At 40.9% G+C, this 12664-nt stretch overlaps 1 protein-coding gene across 9 annotated transcripts in view; it reads right to left on the bottom strand.

The window, feature by feature from the left end:
* The window catches only part of LTBP1 (latent transforming growth factor beta binding protein 1), a 463242-nt gene that overhangs the window by 246108 nt on the left and 204470 nt on the right, over positions 1-12664 (bottom strand). For 5 of the 9 annotated variants that reach the window (XM_017534853.2, XM_017534855.2, XM_037740749.1 and 2 more), the window contains exon 5: positions 4196-4363. In XM_017534853.2, the coding sequence (XP_017390342.1) occupies positions 4196-4363 (168 nt within the window). The other 4 variants (XM_017534862.2, XM_017534863.2, XM_017534864.2 and 1 more) reach the window with 2 other exon arrangements.

Below are 12664 nucleotides of genomic sequence, written 5' to 3'. Positions count from 1 at the left end.
AGTGATATTCCCCTTCTCTGGGGGCCCACTAGCAGCTCTCTACCTTAATTTAAGGTTATTTACATATGCCTTTCATCTCTTCCTCAAAGTATAAGCTCTTAGAAGGCAGCTTTATGATTTGCTTATCTTAGAGAATCTACTACCATGTTTTAGACATAGTCACTTAATACATGGTCATAGGAGGCAACATGGGAGAGCCAGAGGTATTATGACTCTAGGATAAGAAAACCTGGCTAAATAACCTTTAATCAAGCCAGCAAAACCTCAGTACTCATATTTGAAAATTATGGACACTACCATTTACCTAAGAGGCAGTTAGCATCAAATGAAATAATGTATGAGAACATGCTTTTTAAACGGTCAAATGTTTGTTATAATTACTCAACTGCTGCTAATGAGTCTTTTGTAACTCAGAGAAAGCAGAATCACATAAACCCAATGTGTTATTTTAACCATGATGACTGCTTTTCAATGTCTCTACAAATAAGTTATACCAAGTGACAGCATTATTGCGTTTGAAATATTCTAGTTGTGACAACATGAATTTATATGCTCTTCTTGTCAGAGGAACTTAAGATTTTATAAACAACTTAAAAATCCCAGAAGGTCATCTGCATTTTAGCCCTATAAAAGGTTAAGAATCCATTAAAACAACAGCAGTGAACCTGCTGGCCCACCCAACGAGGGATATGTTTCCATTTTTAAAAAGGCAGGGGTGGGGCAAACGGGGATGCAGAGCTCAAGCTGCTGCAAAAAATAAAATAAAATAGAGTCATTATCATTACAAACCTGCTTCATAGGAAATACCATTTAAAGTAAATATTCTGTTACACCATACCAATAACACTATCCATAAAAACAAGCTCTTCCAGAATCTCAGCGTTCCCTTGGACACCATATTCATTTGGGCCTCACTTTTAGAATCACATTAAGTGGAAGTTATACTTATTATTTCTCCCACTGAATACTCCAGAACAGAGACTGCACGCTCAATAGTCATGCGAAAATACCTGCTGCCTTTCACACCTGAAAAGCCCAGACTCACCCTCAACACAGACCAGAAGACCAACACAGAAGCAGCATGAAGGAAGGAAGGAATTATCCCAGGAAAGAGCCTGTAAAAGAACAACCTCTTCCTATCTATTAGGACCCGCACTGTATGGAGGAGGTGAGCAGGGCTCAGAGAACATACAGAGCCAATGTTTCCCAGGATTCAATCTGGGGTGTTCTGGACTCTCAGCTGCTTTCTCTCTCTCTGTTACCCCAGCCAGCCTTCCCACAAGACCCAACTCCATGAGGTCCTTCACCTTGTCCCTCCTTTCATCATGGTCAGGCTCCAGGCAGGTAAGAAAACAGATGACATAAGGACATCTAGGTTCTAGGCATAGCTAACTGACTTGCCATGAAACTAAAGTAAGCTCACTTAATTAACACTCTGTATCTAAGTTTCCTTATTGGAAAAATGGTGATGATCACATCTAAGTGTACATTACCGTGCAAATGCTGGAAATTATTGCTGTTGTTCTGATGATCAAAACTGATTAGTTAACTAAGGGGCCTCAACTATGAAGTCCATGTAACTTTCCCTGGATTATGTGGACTCTTTGGTGCAGGGGTCAGCAAACCACGGCACTCAAGCCAAATTCAGCCCAACAAATGTTTTTCTAACACAGCCACACCTATTCTTGTTCTTATTGTCTCTGGCTGCTTTCAAACTATAATGGCAGAGTTGAGTAGCTGTAACAGAAACTGTATGGCCCACAAAGTCTACAACCTATTTTATACTCTCTGGCCCTTTAAAAAACGTTTGCCAGCTCTCACCTTTAAGTACCCACAAATATTAAAGGGAGTAGCTGACAAGTGACAGTAAATTTTGAATTTTCCCCAAATGATAAACTATTTTCCAAATATGTCTTTTTTGTCAAAAGATTTACTATACTATAAACAAATATAAAGAGAGAAGAAAAAAAAACTGAAAATTACTTTCTGCAAATAATAAAATTATATGAAACCAGTAAAGTCCCAAAAAGAAATATGCATACAAATTTTTTAAATTTTTCTGTATTTTCAAAGGATCACAATCTATAAGTTCTACACAATGACCATTCTTAGATAAGGAAAGACCACAAAACTTGCCCCTCAAACTGTCTAATATTTGAAATAAGATGTAGACAGGAGAGGGACATAGCTCAGAATATAAATGAAATAAAAGCCCACAATTTCCAATGTGAAACTTTATTACTATGGACCCTTCTCACCCCATCCTTTACTTCTTAAAAAATTAAACTGCTATGCCAATCTGATACGGAGAGTGGAGTTCTGCTTTTGAAATGCTTTTGTAAATAATTTTGTTTCACTTTGCATTTTGAATAGGCTATGTATATTCTGTTCCTAAACCTCTGGTGCAGTGCCAGAAAGGAAAGTGTGCAGCGTGTTTCAACAAGTACACTTCCTCTGTTTCTCAAAGCCTTCAAAATATTTAGTTTCAAAATGAATACACTGGAAGCCAAAAAATTCCCACCCATTTGATCATTTTGTAATTGCTACTGTAAAGATTTACAATAAACGCAAGGAGGGAAAGGAGCAGTGAGTAAGGAAGGCAACTGAGAAAGGTAAAGTGGGGAAAAGCCATCAGACTTGTGATAATCTACTGGAATTGCCTTTTCCCTTCCCCTCCTTGTCTATAGCCCTCCAAGGAAAAAAAAAAAAAAAAGCCAGAAAATAGTATTATTTATTGCTGATAAAAAGTCATAGGATCTTAGAGATGGACTAAATTTTAAAGGTCATTAAATACAATCCCATTTATTTTATAAATGAGAAAAACTGAGGCCCAGAAATATTAACTAGCATGCCTTATGGATTAGCTAGTTAGTGGCAGGACCAGGACCAGAATCCAGTTTCCTGATCATCAGTTCACTTCCCACTAGGCTCGCCTCTCTGCCCTGCAAAGCATAATGTGCCATTTGGCACCTAACAGCTAAATTCTCTTCAAAAATATGCCCAGAGTACCCCTATCATAGCCAGGAAACTCAAAATGCCCTTTTAAATCGTATCTATGGGCATATATTTTTACCAAGTACAGACGATCAAAAATACTGCTTCGACCGCCTAAGGATTGGGAGTCACAATAAAGCAGCAGAATAATCAAAGAGCTAATAAGAACTTCAGGCTGCCCTTTTATTTTGTCTTGATATAAATCAGTTTGAAATAGACACCGCCTTCTCCTACCACCCCCCCAGACACACACTTCCAAGACTAAACAGCAATATTCCATAAAAAGACCAGATCTAGCCAGTGTTATTATCTGTCTGACATTTGGGTTATTCTTGTGAGTAACTCAGAAAGTTAACATGGGTGTCTGCGATTATTTGAGTACACATGGCAAACCATAATTGGTCAAAAAATAATAAAAGACATTTTTCTGCAACAAAAATACCGTATTGCGTGACAACATGGCAACATGACAGCACTCAGTGGACCGCAATACTTTCTCCATTTGCAAAAAAGTAAAAACCAAAAATTTAAAACACAGCAACAAGCCTTTCTTGCAGACAGCAACTACTAGTTCATATTTAAGTTAACTTAAAGGAGTGCTGAGAGTAATCTACTCATCTATCTTCCCCAAATCCACGTTATATATCAATTTATAATTCAGTCTTGTGAGACGGAGGAGAAACATGGCAAAAGATGCAACCTCTGTATCCCTTTCTCTAACCAAGTACAGGTTTTTGACAATTCTGAGAGCTTTGTTTTAGGGCTTGGCTATTTTTGAAGTAAAAACTTCAGATTTCATCACTACCTTCCAAAGTTTATAACATAAGTCAAATCAAATGCAAATTCCACTTATTACTGGGCTGATAAAATTTGAAGCTGATCGGCACAACTCATGCCTTAGGGTCTAAATCTAAAACCTACTCACTTCTCTTCTACTATATATATTCCCATTGCCACATGGCTGCATAAATACTAAGCAATAAGGGAAAATATTCTAGTTGCCATTCCTCTGCGAAACCAAAAATCAGGTTAAAAATTATTCCGAAAGTAATTTAAAAGATCCCATGAGGGAAGCATATTCGTACTCATAGACAGACACCCATTGAAGCAGAGAGCAGTGTGAATGGAGGGGGTGTCTAAATGCTACAGTCTCATAAAACTCGACTCAGTAAGGATAGTTAGGGACCGTGGAGGAACTCACCCACTCGGAAGTTCGTGGCTGTCAGGGTGTCGGCAGCGTGACCATTCTCACTAATGAGAGTGGTGGTGTTCCCCTTCTCACAGCTGTTCTGACAGCTGCCCTTGGTGCAGGTCACTTTACAGATGCTCGGAGTAAAGACCACCTTGATGCGGCCAGTGTGGTTACTCACTAGGAGCGGAGGCAGGGAGAAAAAGAACAACAAACACAACAGCTTAGTATCCATGAACTTGCCTTGGAAGGTTTAAAAAAAACAGAAAAAAAAAGAAAAGAAAGGAGCAAGAGGGGGAAAGAGAGCCCACAACCCGACAGGTTTAAGGAAAGAGGGAAGGCTTCAGTGCTCGCTGCTCTGTATTCAGTGGTGTCTCTGAAACAGGAGTAGGAAGCTTAGCAAACAGAACTCTGGGATGCGCTCCAAAACCACATTTGAAGTCGAGTCACTGGAGTGGGATTACTAACCACAATGCTGCACTTTATTCACGGGCAGACAAAGAGCAATACCGAGGGCACGACAGATTAAAGAGCCAACCCTGACAAGCAGATGTAATGCAAAGGGCTTGGCCATGCACCTAGCGGTGAATAAACGCTTGTGTCCTCAACTTGCATACTTTCCCTGTTTCTCCACTTATTAAGTCACTATTTGTAGCCCGACCCCTGGAAATGTTTTAGGCATGCGGCATGTCTGAAAACATCTGTCTCAAATCTCCTGGCACTCTCAGCTGAAGTGATCAAATCCTGTGACGCAGCTGTGGGAGCCCATGGCTTTTTCACAACTCCAGGGTGCTATTTCTCCAGGAATTTATGCAACGTATATTTTGTTTTCCTGTGAACAGGGCCCATCTTTAAAAAGAGTAAGCCAGGTCACAAGGATAAAGGGTTTCCTCCCTAAAAATAACACCCTTGGGTTGTCACTGTCTCTGTTCACCTGGAGCAGTCACTGGGGATGGAGCTTTCTTTCATTCACGTGGCCTTCTATCACCTGACCACACAGCCGAGGCGATATAGTATCACAAGATAAGCACTAGACTAAAAGTTCATCCTGGTTTGCCATCCCAGCTCAACCACAGTGTGACTCTGGATATGTCATTTCACCTTTTTTCCAAAACATGAGAGAACTGAAGCTGATATTTTCTAGCCACCTCTAACTTTCAACTTCTCTATCAGCGGTCAGCAAGCTACAGTCCAGAGATTCGATCCAGCTCACTGTATGCTTTTGTAAATAAGGTTTTACTGGAATACAGCCATCCTCATTTATTTCTGTACTGTCTATGGCTGTTTTTGTGCTATGATGGCAGAACTGCATAGAGACAGTATGGTCTCACCCAGACCTGCCCTTCACTGCCAGATCCCAACCTGAAGTCTCTGGCAAATTGCAAGACACAACCTGTTTGCATTGCTACATCTGCGCTATGCCCCCAGACAGGTCCTTCCTCTTTCTAGGACACTAGGCAGAAAGCAGAGACGGTAGCAGGAGCTGAAGAGAGCCGGTCATTTGTGAGGCTTTAAAGCCGTCAAGAAGCAGTGCCCTTCTGACGCCTCTCTACGACTGGCGTGGTCAAAGGGGAGAGAAGCTCTGGGCCAGCCTGTCTGATACCATCTTTGCTTACCAAAAAAGCTCAACTCTCTTTATACTGCTTTGGTTTGGCTAATATTATATTTTCAGAAAATCATCCCAAGATGCCTCTATAAAACCGTCAACAAATTAAAATTGTAGTCATAATCTGAACCTGGAAACAAAGAACTTTAACCAAAGAAGCCATTCAAATTTCAAGGTTGGAACGGGGCCTCAGAGGTTTTCTAACACAACCATCTCTCATCCACTGTTTGCATTCCACCTATCAAGTGGTCATCTAACCTTTATTTGAAAATCTCTGGTGATGGGGAGCTCATTACCCTCAAAAACACATGACAGTTATAAGCAGTTCCCAGCAAGTACTATTTTTTCTTGAGCCGAAATCTGGCCTCGCAGTAACTTGCACACACTAACTCGAATTTGGTTCCCCATGGCCTTACAATCTAATGCCTCTTCCACACAACAGTCCTTCAAATACTCAAAGATAACTGCCACATAATCAAGAGAAGCTACAATTAGAATGACTTGAAGCCATCAGCTGGGTTGGCCCTCTCACTTAGAAGAAGAAAAATGATTCCTCTGGAGGAGAAAGCCCTCCATTCTTTTCAAATGGTTTTCCAAGACAGTTTCTCCTTCACCAGTGGTTCTAATCCTGGAGGATCAAGAAACATTGTCTGAGATGGAGAGATGTCCTAGTGGCCAAGAAGGCCTTCTAGTACCTTGCAAAATGACATCCAGTAGGAAGCTACTATTGATCAATACTTTAAATCAAGGGCCAGCAAACTTTTTCTATGAAGGGCCAAACTAACTATATTAGGATTGCAAGCCAAAAGGACTCTATTGCTATTCAACTCTGTAGACTCACTTAGCTGGAAAGCAGCCTGTCAAAAACCATATGCAAATGAGTGGGCATGGCTGTTTTCCGATAAAACTTTACTTAAAAGAAACACGTCTGTAATCCCAGCACTTTGGGAAGCCGAGCTGGGTGGATCACCTGTGGTCAGAAGTTCAAGACCAGCCTGATCAACATGGAGAAACTCTGTCTCTACTAAAATTACAAAATTAGCTGGGTGTGGTGGTGTATGCCTGTAATTCTAGCTACTCGGGAGGCTGAGGCATGAGAGTCACTTGAACCCGGGAGGCGGAGTTTATGGGGAGCCAAGATCCTGCCATTGCAATCCAGCCTGGGCAACAAAAGCAAAACTCCATCTCAAAAAAAAGAAAAAAGAGAAAGAAACACTTCCGTGATCCCCTCCTTTAAGTGTTTACAGGACATCTCAAAGTTATCTGGGAGTCTACCTTAACTTAGAAATTCAAAAAAATGCAATGGAATCCTGATTCCACAATCAGACAAGATTCACCTAGTTGGATTTGTTTTTTTATAGTAGCACAAACAAATCAGCTTATAATCTCACTTGTCAGACAATGCTTACAAATATCTTGAGGACACTTTGTGTGTTCAAGTGTGTGAAACCCAAGAAAAAAAGAGACAACATTTTCCCACTTCAAAAGAATATAAACTCCTCTATTTTTTCTGGCTCCTGGTATAATAATGAAATTAGAATCCATGTGCCAACTATTTTGTCTTCTCTGGCATTAACTCGTAGCGCCAGCAGCTGCCATGCAGATGCTCACACAGTCACCTAAATTATGCTCACTTAGGCAAACTGAGACATCCAAAGAAAGCAAGCACTTAAATCATTATTCCCATTTCACCTCCTAGCTACAGTAGTCACTTTATAGGCACTGGAGATTCTCCGGGCCTATTGTCTTTAAAAACTTCTTCTATTTCTTTGCCAAAAAAAAAATTTTTTTTGGCTTGGAATCATCTGGATTTTCAAAAGGCAGAGACAGTTTCATATGACTTAATTCTGATTTTTACAATGTACACATCTTCTTGGAAGCAGAAGCTATACTTTATTTCATATAAAAATAAAAATGTGTTTTACAAGCATTCTGCTATAAAGTAATCTAATTCTAAAACAGACACTTGTATTCTAAGCAGGTCCTCTCATCTCCATGAAGCACTTACTTCTTCATTATAATTAGCTTTAGGTTTTGATGCCAATCTTCTCGAAATGGGTAGTGAAAATGCACTGATGCTTTTGACACTAGATTATTATCCAGAGCCCCAACAGGATCTCCATAAATACTGGATGGATTAGAAAACACCTTCTCCCATCTCTACTCCTTGAAAATCATTCCCACATATCTCGGGTATAGCGTAAAAAGTTTAAGTTTTAAAGTTCACGAAACAAAGATCCATGCTCTGAGCTTCAAATTTCTCACATGTGGCACACTGAAGACAATATCACGCATCTTTCAAGAATTTAGTAGGAAGTTTAGTGGACACAAACTCTCCCCCAAAGGCCGTTTGGTCCATCAGAGGCAACTTCTTTGAATGCCTTGAATAAGGTAATACTCAAGGACCCCTCATGCCTGGCAGAGAACAGGTACCCAATAACTGTGGAATAAACAAAGTGACCCGAACATGTCCATGGGGCAAGGGTGATTGTCGAATCCCACAGAGATCCTAGACTCACAGGATGCTGGAGGTCATTTTGGTCTAAGGCCCCGCAGCACCGGTGAGAAGAAAAGCTCAGGGCTAAGCAGAGGGAGCAGACCATCCCGCCTGGCACCTACCGGCTGATGGGGAATTTTAAGCCTGAGAAGCAAAAGTTCAGGCCAGTCAGGAGTTAACAGGGAAACCACTGGCACAGCTTCAGTGCTTGGTCTTTCAGGGGAAAAAAATGCAATTTTTAGATCCCTATAGGTGAATCAGCCCCCAAAATCTTAAGCAAGTACTTTAAAACTTTGGGTTTTAGAGGCCTTGGCTAGAGGCACAGATTGCCTGGAGCCATGCAGCACCTCCACTGGGCCTCCTAGTCAGTCAAGACACTCAAGAGTCAACATCCTGTCTGCAGCGTCTGCCAGACCCTGTGCAAATTTATACCTCCAAGAAGAGGCGCTGGCACTCGGCTTAAAACAAACCACAGATATGCAGAGTGAATGGTGAATGGGATGGAAGTGAAGCTGCTGCCCCTCCTCCCGTGATAGAAAGCTTTCATTTCTGCTTCAGGGTTGTTAACAATAGAGAAAAATACAAAAATCTGAAAATCGTTCTTGACGCACAGACTTAAGTCTAGAAAAGGGCACCGTTGCCCTTGTTCGGTCATTAGACTACGATGTGACCAAAAGCAAAGGCAGCCAAAGAAATAAATATAACAAGTTCAAGACTCACATCAGATGCCACGCACAAATACAGTCTCCTCAGCATTCGTCCAGAATGCTGCGACAGCACACCAGCATGCATCCAACTTAAACAATGGGGACCAACCAGCACAGGCAGTGTCCTCTGGGAAGAAACAACCTCTCTGTGGTTTAAAGCCACCACCCAGTTGAAAGAAACCTATAAACTGATTCAACACACAGGTCATGCGTACACTCTTCTGGGCGTAAGAGAGACTGAGCTAACAGCTCATTCTCCCACTTGCAGTCTGTCGCTTGCCCAAAGGCCAAGAATTATTTGAAGGACAAGTCATAAAAATATTAAATAATGCTTAGAATAACAGAACTTTATTGTTCAGCTCTCCAGACTTGCTTAACTCCTCCTGGACTACTAAAATAATGCCCATAGAGTGTTCTGTGTTCCTCAAGAAAGGTGCTATGTAAATACAAATTAATATCAAATCTATTACTTCACCAGGCTGCCCCAGTCCTGGAAAACCCTCCAAGGAGGAAACTCAGATGAGGTCACTAGTACTGATGTGGGCAGTTCCACAGGTAAGAATCCAGAGTAACCTTTCAGCTCCATCTCTTGAGTTACTGAGGTAGGAGTAACTAAAGAAAGAGGCAGACAGAGAAACAATTGGTACACCAGTGACAGAAATCTAAGTCTCAAATCAAGGAAAAGTGTAAGTCATTATGGCTTGGAAACCTTGCCATCTTCACACAAGACATTTTTCCCCTAAAAAAAATTACGCAAAAAATGGCCAATAACATTTTTTAAAAGTGAAACATTTTTTTATTAAATATGCTAAAAAGAATAACTGAATATGCAACGGAAAACAGCAATTTCTCAAATGCTTTTGAAAAGAAAAACAAAATTATCTGCTACTAAAATTTCACAACATATTATGCAAGAATCATCTTGACACATGATGAGAACTTCTAACTGTGTAAAATCGGTGTAAGATATTTAATTTTTGAAAGAGACACTGTAGGACAGCCTGGTGTGGTTCTGGGGCCACTAGGACTGAGGTGTGTGCCCTGTTGCTGCCTCTGGTTAGTGGAGAACTTTCAGCAAGTGCTGTCACCTCTGTCCCTGGACTACAGACCTAAGCCTGTCCTGAACTTTTCTGAGTATTCCACATCCCTAAACCAAAGAAGTATGCCTGGACAGGTGAATCCCTTCAGGGTCTGTAATGTTAAAGGAAAATATTTTACAGAAAAGGACAGATCATGAAAATGTCAAAAAGCCACGGGTTTGTTTTGCTTGCTCTCCACTTTTATTATCAACTGTTTTTTCTTTTCCCAATCACCGGCCCCAGAATCACACCAGGCTGTTCCGTGGTGTCTCTTTCAAAACTACTTTTAAAACTCACCTGTCTAGATGTGTCTAGATCACATCTGGAAATCCCTCGTCTAGAACACATCCGCAAATCCCTCCTCTGCTCCTAATTCTGAATATTAAGAGAACCTACCAGCGTTGCCCCATCCAGAAGGGACAGTAGTATTTGAAGTGCTGTGACTGAGAGTTGAAGAAACACATCCTCCAAGAAGAAAGGTCTTAAATCCATTCATAAAAAGGAGGAAAGAAGAAAGGGGGAGAGAGAGCTCAATGTACCCAATATCTTAATTCTGAATTGAGAATGTAAGCCACAGCCACAATCTAGAATCCTGACAATCATGGGAGCCATACTTGGGGAGGGTTCAATGAGTTTGCCCTGGGTTTTTGGGAAATGGAGGGAGTGAAAGGCATCACGGTTCAAGATTGTTACTCTAAGCGTCTGTCTCCCAAGAGGAAAAACCATTTAAAAGACAGATTTTTTTCAGAAATGAAAATTATTTACCTTCCTCAATGATTCTATGCCAGCCTTTGCACCAGCACAGATTTAAATTCCACACGATGGCCATGTGGCTGAAGGACCCGGGTGTGCAACCGACAAGAGGGCGGACTTCACTGTTCTCCGTGAAATAGAACAAGGAGCAGAGCAATCAACACTTACCTGTCTTCCATCTCTACTACGCACACAATCTGCGTAGTTTGCATGGGCTCCTTACAACAACAGTGGGTTACATCTGCTTCACATGACTCATATTTTCTGTCCATTAATTTTGGAACACAGTTAGGTTTTATTTATCCCCACATTTGTTGTTTTTCAAAGAGCAAGTAAACGGAGGCATTTGACCATTTCTATAAATAACATCTATCTGTATGCATAGAAGCAAGTTTGACTAAATGATAGATACCTACTGGGCTATTTGTTTACCAAGAAATATATTTTATGGCTTACTCATAAGCTAAACAGATGGCCATTCTTCTCAAGGGTCCCAAATTATCTCTACCACACACTTTGAATATTAGGATCCTATATAATTGTTATGACAAATATTTCCAACAAAATCAAACTCCCTGAAAGGAAAATAAGACTCTTTTCTACCTAGGTCCAACCTAGCCTCACCTGCCACCACATCACCATTAGAGCCAGGGCCTGAGCCAGGCCACGCTGTCCATAGGTCCTCACTCATACACCTTACTCATGCACCTTCCTTTCCCTAGAAATCTTTTCCTCTTCTTCCCCACATTCCATCCTTTTGACTCAACTAAAATACTCCCTCCCCCCAGGATTTTCACTGACCTCAGCACAGCCAAATGTTTCAACCCTCCATTTTTTCTTGACTCTTTGCAGAGACTTCTACGGATATTTCTCCAGTTTTCCCACCTTCCTTTGGCATCCATCAGGCCAAAGAAAATAGTCTGTATTCATATCTTCATTTTCTTTCTATAACAAATGTCCCACCTGGTGATTCTCTTTAGGAATGGAAGAGAGAATGTGGTCAGAGGGGAGCATCATGGGAATGGAATTACAGGGGTTGGAAATGAAGAAGCATGAGATGAACTGAGGCTGAGAATCCATGGGAAGATGGGCAATGGGAAGGGGAGACGGACAATGGGAAGGGAAAGCAACAGGAAGCGCAGACAATGGGAAGGGCAGAGAAATGACTTTTACTCAAACAGCTAATAGCTGGAAGCCACAAAACTTTAAAGGAGTTGAATGTCTCAGGCTTCCACCACCTTCATAAAGAAGGGTTGGGAATTTTTCTCTGACACCAAGGCAGACATAGTGAAGGAAATGACTTATTACGCTTTGGGAAATTTAAATTCTGCTTAAATGAAAAAAACAAAAACAGTGAAAAGACAAGGCAGAGAAGAAAACCAAAACCTCCTGGGCCCAGTACACACATGCTGAGTCACTGGAGCTGCCAGGCCAGAAGTAGATGCCTTGATGTTCTTCTAAGGGACCCCAATTCTTTCATGGAGGCAATAAAAATCCAGAGCAAACAAAAATAAACTTATAACTTGAACGCATTATATTTTAAGAAGCACCAAGGAAGTCGAAGATATGAACATTTTTGCAAAGGCCAAAACAACTCTCAAGTTTGATGGATTCAATTGAGACAAAATCTGTTGAAGCATTTAGTTATATAGAAAATTGGCATTTTAAAATCTCTAAATTAATTTAGAATAGAGCATCAGGGAATCCAAGCTTGCAGAATACTGATTCTGTCATTTACTTCACATTTTTTTCCAGTACAAACTTCTCTCTGGCTCAGTTTTTAAATGACAGCATCCAATGGCCCCAACTACTCCCCCCACGGGACTACTGCCAAACTCA

This window comes from Cebus imitator, unplaced genomic scaffold (genome assembly GCF_001604975.1).
Source record: "Cebus imitator isolate Cc_AM_T3 unplaced genomic scaffold, Cebus_imitator-1.0 Scaffold88, whole genome shotgun sequence".
In the NCBI taxonomy this organism is placed as follows: Eukaryota; Metazoa; Chordata; class Mammalia; order Primates; family Cebidae; genus Cebus; species Cebus imitator.
The sequence above is the reverse complement of the archived record's forward strand: the minus strand, read 5'-3'. Positions and strand labels throughout refer to the sequence as shown.